The sequence below is a fragment of the Eurosta solidaginis genome, chromosome 3 (genome assembly GCF_040869045.1).
Source record: "Eurosta solidaginis isolate ZX-2024a chromosome 3, ASM4086904v1, whole genome shotgun sequence".
In the NCBI taxonomy this organism is placed as follows: domain Eukaryota; kingdom Metazoa; phylum Arthropoda; class Insecta; order Diptera; family Tephritidae; genus Eurosta; species Eurosta solidaginis.
Window position 1 is genome coordinate 38,550,512 of NC_090321.1, and position 18,316 is coordinate 38,568,827.

Below are 18,316 nucleotides of genomic sequence, written 5' to 3' on the forward strand. Positions count from 1 at the left end.
TATCCTATGAGTTATGATGCGTCCCATGGGCGGCAAGTGTTCTAAAAAAAAGAAGCATGAGTTTTTCGCCTTGACATTTCTCTAGGTAGTTGAGGTCATGTTGGGCAAATTGTAGCCGTTTGGAATGCAGAAGCGTGTCGCAAACGGCTATTAGAGTGTGAAGAGACGTTAGATAGAACGCTGCTCATTTTTAAGGTTGCGTCAATAATTATTAGCCAATAATTAGTAGTAAAACGCTCAATCGAAACAGATCTTTTGTCTGATTAGTTATCCTATTCGGATTCAGCGCATCAAAAGTCATAGGAATATATGTGTCGCATTAACAGATCCGACAATTTTTTATACATGTGGCGGTGTAATTGGCACGCTTTAAGATACGGGGGTGATATGGAGTTTTCGTCACGGTGAGTCTAATACGAAAGCAGTTTTTTTCCGGCAGATCATACGTCAATTCTATTCTGAAGCGATATTCTGATCGATACCTTCACTACTCGAGAGATTGAGAATGACTCCACTGTGACTCTTTCCTTGTGTTGCCACTGAGGATGTAATTACAAGATTGCCACCTATTCGAACTTTTTTTGTTTTGTGAGATATACCAATATGGGTATGGAATGAAAGTTATTTTAGATCCCATTCACATAGGAAAATTTATTAATAGGGCTGCCGCGTAGTGTTGCCACCTAAAATCAATATATTTATAACTTTGCAGTTGCACTAATATCTTGAAAAAGACTCAACCGATTTAAGGGAAATTTTTAATATAAGTAGTGCATTTCATTCTAAAACTTTTTGCTCAGGTGCAGCCACTTATTATATATTTACGAGGTTGCCACCTATTGAAAAAAATTTTATTTACCAAATTTAGCAGCTGGTTCCTGGGCTTTAAAATTCTGTCGTGAAACCCGAATCAGGTGTCATTTCTATTTAAACTGCTATCTGCTAAATTTTATAATTTTAAGTTTTTAGTTAAGTTTTGATAAATTTTCATGCATTGTTTGTCCTAAGTTTATTTTTTTGAATTATAAGTGCAATTTTGTAAATATTATCTAATAAAAAAATTATATTTCTTTTTTTTAAGCATATTTGTTAATTTTTAAGTAGCTATCGTGCAATTATTATGTATCTAAGCCTTATTCCTATTGAATAAAAAAATTACTTTGAAATTAAAAATTGTTTTTGTTTTGTTTCTTTAGCCCTTTTTTTAGTCGCTTATTATAATTAATTTCCATTTTGGCCCCTTGTTTGCGACTTTTTATACCCTTAATGAACATGGTCCGATGTTTGTAACGTTCAGAAATATAGAAGATAGACTCACCATTAAGTATACCGAATTGATAAGGGCGACGAACTGAGTTGATATAGCCATGTCCGTCTGTCCGCCCGTCCGTCTGTCTGCTTGAACGCAAACTAGTCCCTAAAATTTTGAGATATCGCAATGAAATTTGGCACAAGGATGTATTTTTGTATTATATTAGACATTTGTTGGATCCGGTAGGATCGGACCACTATAACATATATCTCCCATACAACCGTTTGTTCAGATAAGACGATTTTGGTCATTCCTGCCGCAATTTAGAAAGTATAAACGTGAAACTTGGTGCTATATATATTCTAATATATCATAGAAGACATCCTGAAAATATCACTTTGATCGGAGGTATATATATATAGTATATACCTATCCCATACAACCGATCGTTCAGATAGAAAGATTCTTAGCCATTTCTCCCTTAGTTTCCAATATAAAAACGTGAAACTTGGTGATATATATTCTAATATATCATAGAAGATTTCCTGTAAAAGCATTTCGATTGGAGCTATATATAATATATATCCCATACAACCGATCGTTTAGATATTATATTATATTATATTATATACCCCATTTAAACTGTAATTTTTGCCCCTTTTTTACGGCTAGAAGCTTCAAAATTCATCAAATAGTTACGTTTACGTCATTTATTGTTGAAATACGTGATTCGTAGTCATAGTTTTTACACGCAGACCACAAAAAACCTGAAACTTTGCATCCTCACACAAAGTACCTACCCATTTTATATTTATCTTAAAAATCGTTTAGGTATGTACATCTGTTCACTTAATATTTCTTATGTTATACATTCAATTATTAGGAGATTACGAACGGGATAAGATTATTGTTCAGCCCCATTCATGAGAGGTATGAAGTCTTCGGCACAGCCGAAGACAGTCCCGTCCTTACTTGTTTTTTTTTTTTTTTTGCTTCATTCCAAAATTTTGTGTTCTTATCCATATTTGCTTGCTTTTGCCACAATTTTCTGCCTTATAAACCCCCCTTACGCATATTTTATTAAAAAATCTCATATGTTTCTTCAAATTTCTCTTTATCACGCATATCCACCACACATAGTCATTGATCATTGGTGAACATTCGGCTGTACGTTATGTCACTTATCAAAATTACGATGACGATGAGTAACATTGATCGACAACAAAGTAAATGGTGCGCTCAACAATTTGAAAGTATTTGCGCAAGATTAATAGCATGTTTACATTTGCATGAAAGTATGCAGGATTAAGTGACAACGTTGATTTGAAAAAAAAAAATAAAACAACCAAAAATATCAGAAATATCATATGAAAAAATTATTGCTTCCCACAAAGAAAAAAAAAATTAATACAAAAAAATATATAAAACCGAAATTAACAAATAAACTACTATTTACAACGGATTACATCCCACCAATTTATATATATACATATTTATATTAAATTATAGAAAAATGGCATATACATATGTGCAATATGTAAAATATAAAAAAACACGTATAAATGGAATATTTGGAAGCAGTAATTGGAAATTTATTTTTTTTTGCTAATTCAGCTGTTTTGTTGATAGTAGCTAAATATGTCTTACTTAAATTTACTATATAAAAAAAACATATTTATGCAAAGCACATGTTTATGCATATAATATATTTTCATATATATAAAAAGCAATTGGTTGACAAGACACCACAAAAATTCCTAAAAAAAAACAATTAGGTTATGAAAAAATGTTTTATTGTTATGTTTTCACTTAGAAATTAAAAAAAAATTTATTAGATAAATATTAAAAAATAATTGTATTTTAAAATAAGTTATGTTACTATTCGTATTAATTTTCATTTAATGCATATTAGTCTAACTAATAGTCGAATTATTGTTTACTCTTAAAGTTAATGTCTTCTAAGACCATGTTGTACAATGCGAGTTTAAACTCCAACTAAAGTTGACTAGAGTTTGACCCTGTTGTACAGTGCGAGTTTAAACTCCAATTAAAGTTGACTAGAGTTTGACACTGCCACTTTGACTCGTTAAAGTAAGTTCAACACAAACATTTTTTAGTTATCGATCATAAGGTAAGGTTAAACCTCAGCCATCTTTATTTTAAGTTTGATCTCACACTCAAAAACTGGACCTTATATCGCATTCACATTGCGGCACCAACTCAGTTTTATGGGGTATTTTCATGTTTAGCAGTACTGTTAAACTCCAAAATGGCCATATTATCGACTGAAGTATTCAAGAACTGTGAAAAATCAGGCAACTTCGGGTTGATATTTCTCACTTTCGAAATACTATGTACATCTCTTACGCCCGTTCCCCCGTTAGAAAATTGAGTGCAATTATCAAACCAAAAACTGGCAACAACGTGTTTATTTAAATATTTCGACGCTAGTATAATACCATGTCCACACGAATCCTCTCATTCGTAGTTCGCTGACCCATTCGTCATGCAGTCTCGAACCAGATGCCGAACGGAGTCATTGGTGCCTTTTGTCGTATCGCTGTAGTCGTATCCCTAACGTAATCAGCTGTTTATCGTTACGGCGGAAAACCAAAAACCAATTGGTTTGCTACGATGCGGTTCACTGCATTGATTCCCATAAGGTTGGTCGAATCAGCTGTTATAAGGTTACCGATACGGTTACCGATAACACACCAATGTCTGCAGCTTAAACCAAATTCCATAAAAGGGTGTGAGAGCGGACTCTTTTTTTCGGTTATATAATCCATTCTGAATACAATTGTTACTAATTTTTGAAGAAAGTTTATGGAAATCTGATAGTAATATCAAGACAAACACATTGTTTGCGAGTTTGTTAAGCTAATTATATAATTGATTTATTGGTAACAAGAAAATGTTGCTAAGTGTAGCAGGGTGGCCATGGAATGTGAAATGGCGTATGAATTACATAAGCGCCGCGTGGACAGTACAACGTAGACAGCTCTCTGCGCGAACAACGTAGCGAATTATACATATATTGCGAGTTCAATTATGTGCCTGTAGACATCATTTAAGAAAGATTCTAGATTAGCGTGAGTTAGATATGGGATTTCGCTGGTGCTAACAATAATACTTCGTTGAGAAAACAACACTGTGCTACCGTGAAAGAAATCATGTCAATGACTTATGAAACCTGCAATAGTGACAGCACTAAGAACTTATACAAAAGGTACCAGCGTATTGCTAAGGTATTTATAGACTAACTTAGTTCGACAAACATGGCAGTTCGATGAAAATTATATTATTGTGCTAAAAATGCAACTAAAACGCTCACTAATTTCAACATAAAAAGTGACAAAATGACATTTCGTAAAAAACGAAACAAATGACAGTGATGACAGAATGGGTTATTAGAAGGCGAGCCATTATTATCGGTGATTAGCGCCATGCGGAGTCATTGCGCTGGGATGTTGTATTAACACCACAAATAGCGCTAGTGGTGCGCTATCACCATAAAAATTTAGTTGCTACCCATGCTTAGAAGAAGCTGTACTAAGAACCGACTTTACTTCGACTATTTTTTCAGCTGTAAGATATTTTTTTTTTTTTGATATTAAGTTACTTGTTAAAGTATATGCAGCGTAGTCATAGTCAAAATAAAGTTGGTCGTAAAGTTAGCGTCAGCTATTTTCACAGATAGCTCATAGAAAATTATAACAAAAAGCTTACACTAACTTTAGCATCTACTTTATTTGGACTATGACTATGCCCCTATATTTTTTTAAATTATATACAGCGGCGAACAGAAAAATAGCTGACGATTTCTATCAAAATTCGTTAATTAAATTCTTTCTTTTTTTATTTTCTGTACTTTAAGAAAAAACGTCTATGAGTTTTGTAGCTCAAACTATGCAAACCATCTCAAAAACGTTGAGGAAAAAATCGAGAAAATTTTATGAAAACTTCGAACTTCTTAATTTTTTTTTTTTGTTTTTTAGTATATAGTCTTGTACCCCAGTCAATTTTATTCTTTTCCGTACGGTGCTTTAGATTGGAAAAAAAACTTGTACTTTGCGAGACTAAAATTAGTGTGGCTACAAAACTGCATACTTAAAAAATATTCAGAGAACTCCAAATAAAAACTTCGAAATTTTCGTAAAATTTTCTAGAATTTTCGTTTTTTTTTTCGAAATCGTTTTTGAAAATTGTTTGGATATTTTCAGTTTTAAAATTTTTTAAATTGAAATTTTCTCTTAAAATATCTAAAATAAGAAAGTAAAATTTAATTTACGAAATTTTAAATAAATTGCTACTAATATTTTTGTGTTCGCTGCTGTACCTACGATAACAGTGGTGGCGAAAATTTTGCTACCCTGCTGCTGTACCTACGACAACAATGGTGGCAAAAATGTTGCTCATTCTTGATTGGTTATAACTAAGTAACTTTATTCTTAGTATCAAGACGGATTTTATGAGGCCAAATTAATTAGTTTACTTAATAATTTATGCATAAATTGAGATTGAGGTTGAACTTTGTAATTCAATTTATGCTTCAAAAAAAAACCCTGATTATTGTAGAAAATTTTTCTGATTTTTGATTGCAAAAAAAATTGTCTAGATGTTTGTTTGCTAAGCCTACAGGCCCTATAATTGGAATCGATAGTAAATTTGTTCGAATTCGAATTACTAGGACTGTAAGAGGCTGTAAGTAATCTCTTGAATATAATTTATTTGCGATTTAAACTACGAAATAGTCAAACTTTTATAATTTTGTAAAACTGGTTGTTTTCATAATTTGTTTGAAATGTTAATAATTAACTACTTATTATTAATTTTGCTCAAGTTTTTTTGACTTCACGAAAAAAATAAAAATTTATATTATTTGCTCACTCTTGAGCTGAAGCAAATATTTGCTTACTCCCAGCAAAGAAGGTGTACTGCACGATTTACTAACTCGAATTGGTATGGTTTAATTATGATTTTCATAAATAAATAAAATATCAAACTATCCAAAAGATTAAATTGTAATAATCAATTAAAAGTCACAGCAAGTACAGCAAAATAGTACAAAGGAAACTGACGAATATCTTAGTCAATTAGCAATAAATTGACGGATTATTTGTGTTAATTTCAATGATTATTGAATGAAATAAGATGGTCAAGCAATTATGAATTAATTGGTTAGAAAAAAATGTTGCAACTAGTTTTCATTGACGTAATAATCAAACAGTAAGAAATATCAATCAACTAAAAATGAGAAAAAATCGAAATCAATTTGCAATGTTTCACTAATTTTTTTAGACTGTCCCTTAGAGCTCTTAATAATTGAGTATTTGAATAATCAATTAGTTGATTAACAAAAGTTGTTTAGTAAATAATCGATTAACACTACTCAACTAGTTGTTCGCATTGGACTATTGACTATTCGAATAGTATTGTTTTGCACATTTTCAATGAGTTCTGCAATACGTAACGTTGTAGAGTTATTGTAAAAAGCTACCTTTCCACAAACTCATTCTGCAGAAAACAATTCTGTTTTTTTTTTTTTATTTTTATAACAAAAATTTGTATAAATGAATCGTCAGTATTCGTATAATGACAGGCGATTACATGCTATGTTGAAATCTACTACAAGCTAGTCGATTTTTAATCAATACAATAGAAGCTCAGCCTAAAATCTCTTCGGAGGTTGTCGCGCCATACATTAGTTTTTTATAAGTTGCTACTTGAATAATCCACTAGTCGATTAGCCGAATAATCTTTTTTAAACAAGAGTGCTCCTGTGAAATTAATTTAAACTTTTTATTCTGCTGTTTTACTGTTGTTGTTCCTTATAAGTACTTCATACTGGACGAAGAAACACAAATATTTTTCCGGACGTAAAGCTAATTATTTATTTTTAATTACTTGATTGTTTAATTTGCAGGATTGTATAAAATTTTTTGATTATTTGACATTATATTCTTAATCACCAGTTATCGCGTTACTTGTTACGGAACGGACAAAATCGCTCGGGCGGTTGAGCGCCAATTAATGATGATTCTATCGAAGAAAGATTGCAAGGAAATAAGCAAAATATAGGGGACCTTCAGTAAAAGGATAAATTTTTAACATAACTGTTAAATAACGATTATTAATCGTAACGAATAGTGTTTAGATAACATTTTTTTAACGATGTTTTCTAATTATAATTAAAAATAGTCATAAACATTTTAGTAGAAAAAATAATAAAAATCAAAATATTTAAATGATTTTTTTTAATGTTGAATTTTGTTTCGGAAAATGATAAAAAATTATAGAACATTTCTAAAATATAATCAATTGTAATTGGAATTGACTTCATATTAAATTCACCATGCAATCAAGTTAATAGAAGTAATAAAAAAAATCATAAAATTTCGTGGAATTTTGTATTATTTTCGATTTGGTTTTGAAAAATTATCAAAGATTATTAAACAAAAAAAAATTAAAAGAAAAATTCAAAATAATTAAAGAAAATTATAATCAAAACTAACAAACTTTATTTGGATTATATAGTCAAAAAAATTAGAAAATAACTGCAACTGATTATTATATCAATCTGGTGATTGACAAATAATTTGAAGTAATTAAACAATCCTGCAATCAAAAATAAAATTCTTTAATAAATTGAAATTTTAATGGAAAATTAATGGAGTCATTAAAAAGGCACAAGCATGATATTCAATCATTAGACGTATGCAACGTAGTCACAAAACAATTAAACGTAAAAAATAATCATAACTTTTAATCCTAATTTCACAGTGCTATAGTCACATTTAGACGTCGGAATCAAAGATCACCTTATATAGGCTACAAATTTATTAAACGCTCTATTTTGGCATATTTTTTCAAAACGACGCTCAGATTTTTTTTGAAGAACCGGAGCTGTAGGAAATTGCAATCACAAAGTACAACATGTAATTCATAGATTATGGTTGTAAAATTTACAATCTACAATCACTTTGTTGTTGCTGTATTAACGATGAAGACACTCCCCAATATATTTGGGGAGTGTTATCGATGTTGATTGTCCTTTGTCGGGTATAGATCCGGTACATTAAAACTTCTAGGCCATCACATTCCTTGAGATGTACAATCATTTATTGACAAAAAACTTACAATCTACAATCATTTTTATGAATGTGATTGCAATCACTTTCCTGCTACAATTATTGATTGCATGTATGTCTCAGCTACAATCAATGATTATACAAAAAGTTGCAATCAATCTCAAAATTAAATCAATATTTAAGTGTTCTTTGATTGTAGACTTTAAATATTGCAATCACAAAAAAGCAATCAAATTCGATTACCTTAGTTGATTGTAAGAGTGTAATTTTTTTAATTATAAAAAAGCAATAAAATTTTACTACAATGAAATAAGTCCCATTTAAGAATTTAGTTCAATGCCATCCTATCTCAGAATGTGGTTGAAACCCGCTTTATCTCAGTATTTCTTCGTCAGCATAAGATCAATATTATTTTATTCTGAGTTAAGGCATTTATAAAAAAATCATATATAGGACACTCTTAGGACCGAAGCCCGAGATGTGGCTTTATTGAAAAAAAGTTGTAGGGTTTTGCAATCAAATTCTGAGAAAGGGTTATCTTCAAACAAATTTTGAGAACTGGCAGACGATATCAACGCTTGAGAAATATTACGCTTTATGGGCAACCAGATCGAAAATGCTCTAAATCGGGTAATCTTCAACTCAGTCGTCGGTTTCTCCCTCAAACACAACTCAAAAACGACTTTTTTATTTACTATCAAAAATTTTTGTTTTATTCACAAATTATGTTCATAATAATAAGCTAAAAGCCTTTTAATTACACAATGATAATTAGAACTTTAAAATGACTGTAAAGTTAACATAAAAAAATATACTTTTATGTCTATTATTCTGTCTATGTATATATACTTATACATTCACTTACAAAGATTCCAATTTCGATTTTAGGGAGAGCTCGGCAATATATAATGCAAAGTTCTCCGAAAGGCTTACAAAGTTCGAATTTCGTTTTGATTTGGAATTTTTATAACATTTTACAATTTTAATGAAACGGCAATTTTTTTTTCGTATTAAATTTTGCTTCTAATACACTGATCACTTTCGAATTTCTACCAAAGGTATGCCAGCCAGTGGGGGAACGTAGACAAGCAAATCCTTACCCGTAATATACCTTCTAATCGAGTTACTGGGGTCTTATTCCGTAATTCGCTTTCGAATCGAGTTACAGAATAAGACCCCTGAATACGGCCTAGGTTAGTTACTACATCGTGTAATTAAACCCTTAAAAGGCGCGCCGCTCACCGTGCGTTACTCTAGCGGATATGCAAGTCTAACGGCATACATTTCTAGGATTCATTGACGCGCCCACCGCCTGTGACTTCTTAATAATAAATTGGCCGCATTTGAGTGAGGTAGAAACATGATCATGATCCAAAATTCTATAAAAAGGTGTGCAAAATTGTACTTCAAGTCGGAGCCAAGCGTATGTCTTTTTTTTTTTGTTGTTTTTTTGAACATTTAAACACGTAGTAATCTCAATTTATCAGCAAATACATTGATATTTACATTAAGTGGAGTCGTCTTAGCACTTAAATGACTTTGACTATCTGCCGCATTGCGAGTTGCGCCCAGCTCTTCTGTGCGTATACACGATCTGCTGCGCCGCATAATAATAGTAGGTGAATTGCCCAGATCGTATTGCGAGTTGGACTGGGATTGTAAGGTGCTCTTACTAGCTGATTTCAGGCTACGTAACGAATGATGCGATTGGCGCCGCTTCAACGCGTTGCCATTCAAAAACGCGGCAGCAGCAGCGCCAACACCGAGTGACTTCGACTCCGATAATTTCCTATCACGCGCACCACTACTAGCAGCACCATCGAAACTGTCAAGTTTGCGCGTTTTTGGTGTTGATGCATTCGTTGTTGTACGCTGTAACGATAGCGGCTTGTATGCGGCAAGCGCTGCTTGACGACGCTTTTGACGCACATCATTGAGTGTGGCCTCGTATGATGGGCGCAATTGTTTGATTAAATTTGATGATTGTGCGCGCAATGACTTGATATCATCGTTTGAACCAAATCCACGACGTATCGTAGTATCTAAACACCATGGCACCATACTTGGCATGCGTTCCTTCGATGTAGTTTTTGTGATGCGCTCTTTCGATGCAGTGCGCGTGTTGCGCTGTATATTTTCGCTACTATTCGTGCAGCGCAGCGCTGTTGTGGATGAGGTCAGACCCATGGCACGTGTGTTGGACGAGGTCACTGGTATACGTGAATGTGAGGAGCTGCGTGGTTTAAGCTTGCGTTGTTCGCGATCATTGCTGTTGGACGTCATAGCGAATTTGGACAAGCGTTTGTCAATTACAAAGTTTGCGGATGATGAGCTGCGCGCCGCTTGCGGTGGCAAATGATGAGTAGACCCGTTAGGTTTGATATCCAAATTTTGATTCACTTCAGAATTACGTTTAATTTCCACTAATTTTGCATAGGCAATTTCACTGCCGCCACGTTGTTTTTGCTGTTGCGCATTACCGCCGACGCCATTATAAATATTATTTAGCGTGCTAATAACAGCAGGAAATTGTTCTGTACGCGAAGAGCTTCTTACTGGTGTATTTTTATCTGATTCAATTTTGATTACTACATTATCGCCCAATTGCGTTGTGTCCAAACCTTTGATATTTATATTAATTTGACATCCGGAACAAGTGCCTTCTGTCTTCTCCACCGTTGCAGTTACCCGATGCGGGGAAGCTGTGTGTGTTGCTTGAAGGCGTTGGCGTGTAGCCGCATATTTCGATGGCGACGCTCTTGAGCTTGACAATTCGATGTAACCATCGTTCGTCGCATTGCCATGCGTTGAGTTAAAGGTGTTGTTGTTGCTATCTCGTTCGGCGATACTTCCGCTGCCGTAGCAACCCAAGGGTTCAGCGCGCCTACGCCGACCGCGTTCAAGCGACGAGCGGCTGCTGCAACGTCCACGTCCAAGGTAATTGGGCTGTTGGTTGTTGGCTGCTGTTGCGCCAATGTGTGCGGCAGCGAGTGCACGCAAATATTCTCGGTTTCCAGTTGAGCGCGCACTTGTGGGTTGCCCATACTTTTGTTGACTACTTGAAATGCGCGGCGTTGTGGCAATGCTACTTGTATCTGTTGTGGCGCTGCCAAATGCCTGATGTTTTCGCCTGTTATTGTCGTTTGCGCGCGCGCATTCACTTGCTGCTGCTGCAGCAGACGCAAGGGTTGTCTCAAATGCGGTTTGACTGGCACTTCGACCATAGCTCGCGTTGGAGAGTGCATGCAACTGTTGTTGTTGCTGGTACAAGTTTTGGTGGTATTGCAACGTCGACGCCTGCCGGCTAGTAGCTGCCTGAGCGTACATGCTCGCTGCTGTCGGATTCTGCTGTTGGTGATCCAATATAAATTTTCGTCGGCGAAATTCGCGAAACTTGTTTGCTGGAGGATTTTCTTTATCATGCACAGAAGAAGCGAAGTCATAATTGTAGAAAAATGTCTCAAAGCCTTTATTTCTTGATGATGTGGACGACGTTGATGGCTGATGCGTTGTATGGGCTCGATTGCCCAAATTTGGTAAAGGATATGTTGGACGCTCGGCGTAGCGAAAGTTGTACGATTGGACTTTGAAAGGATCACGTTCGAAAGGATCAGAATTTTGACGTCGATTATGTTGAGCTTTTATTTGCTGTGTTGGATTTGAATATTGATGAAAATCGCCCAAAGTAACTGTGAAATTCGAAAACAATTTTCCAAGCGCGATTGTTTTTTGTTAAGCCAACAAAAATTTTCAAAATAAAAACGTGAACGTTGTAGCCAAAAATCCGTTTAAAACCAAAAAAAATAGGTTTGTGTTAATCAAAAATTAAATATAAAATGAAAATTTTTAATCTTTCTTACAAATGTTCCTGCGACGATTATAATTCATTGTTAATTTGAAGGACGAATTTTTTTGAGAAATTTTGTGGGTTTTTTCCTTATTATGCCAGCGAAACTATCAGAATAATAAAGAAACTTTATACGAGTGATTTTTCAAAACAAACTTGGGAAGAGTGCTCGTTGAAATTTTGTTAAAAGTTATTTTCAATAGCAGCATTCTTGCAGCGGCTATCAAATGCGGCTGTGCTTCTTCCTTAGTTATATTTTGCTGTTGCTGTCACTGGTACTGCTGCTTTGCTTTGTTATTTATTGTATGTTATGCGCTATCCGCCCGAAATTCAAATTAACGAAACGTAATTTACCGCCAAAAGGTTTTTGTATTTGTACTCAAATCGTGAGAAACCGCGTGTAAATGGGCCGAAAGAACGTTTGGTTTTTAAAATCGTGGTGTATATTGAATTTGGATGTACACTTCCGATATGTTTTATCTTACTTTATTTACTTTCATTTGATTTGAATTTTCGAAACCTCGTAATTAAATCATATTACAAAATTTGAGTTAAATATCAAGTGGTACTAATCAGGAATTGCGTCCCAAAAAAAAACAGGCACAAATTACAATGGTGAAATGCTGTTAAAGGTGAATTCACGAGATTTGCCCTAGACGCACTTGAACCTTCTTTAATGAAATCAATTCAAACAAAAAAAAAACTACTTGTATTCGAAAGCTGAGTGGAAGAATGCTCTAACTGAGCATTTGTTTCAAAAACGCCACAGATTACCTAACTTGGAACATATTTAGCTGAAAAGCTTCGTATTTCAGTATTGAGTTTAACAAAGCCCTTTTTTGACAAATATCCAAGATTAAAAAGCGATTCGAAAATCGCCATAATTTACTACATAGGTATTGACAAACGTTTTAGAGAGATGGACCCTTTTTGATGTTTTTTATTTTGAAAATATCATTTACTAAAAAACACTGAAAAATTCGCAATATTTCAAAAAATCAATTTAAAATTTTCAAAAATGTTTCGATGATTTTTTTCTAAATATCCTATTCCGAAACCATGCGATCCTGGTAATTCAAAATATTTCATAAAATTAGAGTAGAACTTTCAAAATTTTTTCAAACTTTTTTTTTTAAATCAAAGATTTTTACATCTTTATTTCAATTTAATAAAATGAGATTTACAACTGGAGCATTCCAGAAAACCAGTTTCGAATTTTCGAAACTTTTTGAAAAATATTCTAAAAATTTTTTTGTGTATCTTGAAAATCTCATTTATTTAAAAAATTTATGCTGAAAAGTTTGAATAATTAAAAAAAAACCAGTCAATATTGTTTAAACTTTTTTCAAAATGTTTCAAAATTTTTTTATCTTATTATATCATTAACTGAATACTTTAAGATCGTAATTTGGAATTTTAAGCCGTGCGATTTCGGTAAATTTGAACCATTTTAAAAAACTAGTAAATAATTTTCAAACTTTTTGAAATATTTTATAAAAATTGGTTCAAATAATATAATGTTATAAACTTTTACATCCTGAGACCAATTTAATAAAATGGGATTTACAACTGGGCAGCTCTCGAAAATATCTAGCATTTCAGAAAACCAGTTTAAAATTATCAAAGCTTTCTGAAACATATTAAAAAAAAAATTTATTTGAAAATAAATAATATAATAAAATAATTGAATTCTGACCAAATCGCAACAGTATGAAAAAACAAGTAAAAATTATCATAGCTATTTGAAATTTATTTTAAGTTTATTTTCAAAAATGTTTTAAAGATCCTTTTCGGGTAAATTCGAATGCTTTGAAAAAACCAGTATACAAATTTTCAATATTTTGTTCAATACTTTCAAAATTATTTCAAACAATTTTTTTTTTGCAAATCTTGTTGATTAAGAGGGTTTAACTCCTAATTTAGAATTAATAAAATGAGATTTTAAACTATGAAATTTTAGTAATTTCGCGAAACACACTATGCGATTTTAAAAACTACTTGTTTCAAAAATAATTAAAAATTTTCTATTTTGCGGACAAATTTTCGAAGATATTTAAGTGTGAGTTTTCGAGCACGAAGTTTGTTAAAATTGCGAATCATTATGAAAAACATTTATGAAATTTTCGAAATTTTTCAAAAACATTTCAAAATTTTGAAAACTTGTTTCAAAAACATTTCAAATGTTTATATTTTGCGGACTAACATCACATGCAATTTTGATTGAAAAAGTAATATTATGTGTGAGTTTTCGAACATTTTGTACAAATTTCTACGATTTCATAACATGCTGTGAATTTTCGAAAATGTTGCATAAAATTTGCCAAAGTCTCGCCATATTGAAAAACCAGTTTCTATATCATTTTTGATGTGATAAAATTTTCAAAAATATTTCAAAATTTACGTATCTATAATTTCATACCACACCTTTTTTTTAGTATAGTCAAACGCAAATTTGTAGCCACTTAAGTGCACCGTTGATGTTTCGCGATTAATTAAATGAATAGCTTCAACCCTTTTTGAAGATTTATTTGATACAATATGTCTTGCATTTTCGAAAATTTTGCATGAATATAGCAAACACCGCCGGTATAAAAATTTTTTTTTTTTTTTTTGAAGTATGGTGAGTTTTAAGAAAATAAGTTTTTGATACTACACTCCAGGTTTTCAGTATATTTGCAATATAAGATTTAAAAGCTGGTATTTTACTAAATATTTTATTTTCCAATAAAAAAACAAACGCTGAAAAAGATAATGCAACATTCGAAATCGGTTTTTAAAAACAATTTTGAATATTCATAAAAAAAAATTAAAACACAACTTAAGACTATAACGTTTCAAACATGCGCTGATTCTAAAATGCTGGTAGCTATAAAACTAACTAATACATAAAACTTCTTGAAAAGGTTTTGAAGAAACTATAAGTTCCCGGAAATTGTGTAATAATTTGAAATAACCATTCCAACTTTATTCGTTTATACGATGAAAATGTGTTGTGAAAATATTAATAATTGTCATTTTTGTTTTATGTTTTATGTTAAATAAACCAGGCTCCCTGAAGAAGATGTAGAAAACATCGAAACGCGTAGGAGAACAAGAAAAAACTTAGTTTTTGTATTTCATTAACGGCTTTAAAGCTCTGAAAATCAAAATATGAAAATGTGTTAAGTTTTTATTGAGATGTCGGAGTTTTGGACAAAATAGTCAACATGCGCCAAAATAAAGATATTAAGCTTTCCCAACAAAACATTCCGACAACTTTTCAGCTCTGAGATACGATTTGGCAGCTTTTAACAAAATTTTATTTTGCGATTTGTAATGCATTTGGAATAAGTTCTGAGATAGGTCGTACTTCCGCTTAGCCCTCGAATTATTCATATATTGTAAATGTTGTATTTATAAATAGTAAATTACTTAAAAAATATATTACATAAAATATATATAACATATACGTAATAGCTAAAAAATATAGGTATTAGAATTAAGATATATTGAAGTTATCAAAATGTTATTTAAGTAAATGGGGCGTGTTGATAGTCGAAATTTAGTAGGTACTTAAATTTAGTTGCAGCGTATTTGACATATAGCACATAGCAAATTATGTCAAAAATCTGTAACTAACTTTAAGTGCATACTTAGCTTTGACTAGCAATGTGCACCATAGCGTTTCAAAGTTAGTTGTGGCTTTTTTGACATAATTTTTAATCTATTAAAAAAAATCTGCAACTAAATGTAGGTTCGTTATTAATTTTGACTATGAATATGAACCAATAAATTGGAAAAAAATTATATATATAAATATATATATATATACTCAAACCGACTTCTTTGTAACACTGAGATAATATTCAAATGTTTGTAAAAGTAGTAAGCAAATCAATGCTGTAATGCGAGCTTGTTTTGCGCCAAAAAGTCCATTATTCCAAACAAATATCCCTAAATTCACCAAAAACGATCATTACCTGCTGCTAAAAAAGGAAATCGACAGAAAAGTTTTGAACCGAATGTTTGAGAAAGACCCGTTAGAAGCACTATAAAAGCCGTAATCCCTTGAAAAACAGGCGGTGGTGCGGTTGTCAATAATTTTATGCTTTTGTAAATACATATATATTTATTTTTTTTTAAATACATATATCTTATGTATTCTGCAGGAGGCAATTAATTATAGAAGCTTTAGAAAGTCTCTCTTTTCAAGTTTTGCAATGTTAATAAAAATCCGAAGTCCTTTAATTTGAAGCTTTTAACTATAAGAAACTCCTAAAAAAAAACATCACAGAATATTCTCCAGTTCACACGCGCTTTAAATTTCCAATCGAATAACACTCTTAGGTGGCACCAGTAGCAGCAACAGCATATAACTTTTCTTCAAATAACTTCTAGCTATCGTGCAACTTTTCATTGGTAGACCTTAAAAAATACCTTCATAATTGATACAGGCTGATTTGCAAATTTTTTAATAATGTTTCAAACACTTTTTCTCACCACACACGTGGTTTTATAGACTTAACGCGCTAAATATGTAAAACACAAGAATTTATGTTTGCAAACTTTCAAAAATAATTTGACTAACTAAATTCTAATAGTTGTGAGCATACAATGTTAGAAATGATGACACATTGTCAAGAATGATCAAAAATTAATCAGTTAAACTAAGTCATTCATGGCAGCCTGGCTCTTATTAGTGAAGGTACTTTTTTTAACGAAAGTTGGTGATCTACACTTTTATCGGCAGTTTGAGTGAGCTGTTAAAAATGGTAGGGAATTAGATTCAAACATTTATATTTAAGTAAATTCATAGAATCCTAGCTAAGTGGAAAAAATTACACACAAAAGAAAGAAACGTAGCTATTCACAGTCAGAATTATGTAGGTACTTAGGTAGGGCGGCCAGACGTCCCAGTTTTCCGGTAAATGTCCCGGTTTTAGGTCATTTGTTCCGGTGTACCGGTCCAACCCTAAAATGTTCCGGGTTTCGTTTAGGTGTCCCGGTTTTTAAATCTAATCAATTGTAAATAGCCATGAAATCTACCAACTATTTGGTTTGCTTAATGTGTGCTCCAACTCGTCTGAACTAAGACCAACGACCGACTTTAAAAATTCTAGCATCGCTAGATAGTTGCACACTGCATAGTACACATATGTATATCGATTATCGATGTAAAGTGTTCTTCCTAATTAGCTAACATAACTGAAGAAAAGGGGAGAAAAAAAATGTTGTTAAAATAGTTCAATATTTATATGCCATGTTGTTGTTGTAGCAATAAGGTTACTCCCCGAAGGCTTTGGGGAGTGTTATCTATGTGATGGTCCTTTGCCGGATACAGATCCGGTACACCCTCAAGTTCCATGAGGAGTGAAACAGGATTCGCCACGGTTAGGTGAGGTTGACAATTGGGTTTACAGAAGCTATATATTTCGCTGGCAACCTGAAAGGGTTGCGCTACATAGCCAATGGAATCTGGTATTTTAGTCCCCTCTTACGACAGGCATACCTACCGCGGTGTATATATCTTGAATTTTCAAAGTGTCCCGGTTTTGTCTCAGGGGGACTTGGCAGCCCTATACTTAGGGCCGTTTTCGCTATCTCCAGTTAATGCTAACTGGCACTTCATCTGACATCACCGAATGATTTCGGCCAAACTAAATGCCAGTTAGCGTCAACTGACGATGGTGGAAACACCACTTTATGTTATTTGCAAAAAAGCTGGAACTAACTTTAAATACCTACTTTATTTCCATTAAGACAAGCTTTCAACTTTTTTTAATGTTCCTTAAACGGAAATTTGTTAGAACCGCAGTTAGTTGACCCATAATTTGCAAGTCTAGCGAATGTCCAAAATCAAGAAATCTACTCTACACCTTTTCTAATTTATGTTCAGAAAATTACTATTCAAGCTTAGAATTTCCATTTTAAATTCAGAAATTTACAATTAAAGTACAGAAATTTACAATTAAAGTTCAGAATTTGCAATTGAAGTTCAGAAAATTACAATTCAAGTTCAGAAATTCCAATTTAAATTCAGAAAATTACAGTTCAAGTTCAGAAAATTACAACTGAAGTTCAGAAATTTCATTTCAAATCCAGAAAATTGCAATTAAAGTTCAGAAAATTACAGTTAAAGTTAAGAAA

The 18,316-nt window shown here is 32.5% G+C and overlaps 2 protein-coding genes across 2 annotated transcripts in view; one reads left to right on the forward strand and one right to left on the reverse strand.

The window, feature by feature from the left end:
* Vmat (Vesicular monoamine transporter) overlaps positions 1-2,850 on the forward strand; it is a 283,110-nt gene extending 280,260 nt beyond the window's left edge. Inside the window, exon 9 of the mRNA XM_067771422.1 lies at positions 2,393-2,850. Within this exon, the coding sequence (XP_067627523.1) occupies positions 2,393-2,461 (69 nt within the window). The 3' untranslated portion in view covers positions 2,462-2,850. The remainder of the gene's footprint in view (positions 1-2,392) is intronic.
* Positions 2,851-9,035: 6,185 nt separating this feature from the next.
* LOC137243584 (pneumococcal serine-rich repeat protein) lies at positions 9,036-16,725 on the reverse strand. The gene is made up of 3 exons (XM_067771424.1): positions 16,607-16,725; positions 12,204-12,297; positions 9,036-12,032 (listed from the first exon to the last, which is right to left on the reverse strand). The coding sequence occupies exons 1-3, from the start codon at positions 16,610-16,612 to the stop codon at positions 9,802-9,804; spliced, it is 2,331 nt and encodes a 776-aa protein (XP_067627525.1). The 5' UTR covers positions 16,613-16,725; the 3' UTR covers positions 9,036-9,801.
* Between the last annotated feature and the right edge of the window lie 1,591 nt (positions 16,726-18,316).

What these genes read in the sequence shown, in the direction of transcription:
- LOC137243584 (XM_067771424.1), bottom strand. An exon ending in TAATCGTCGCAGGAACATTT is followed by an intron (nt 12,033 to 12,203) that starts GTAAGAAAGATT and finishes CGAATTTCACAG; the next exon opens with TTACTTTGGGCGATTTTCAT.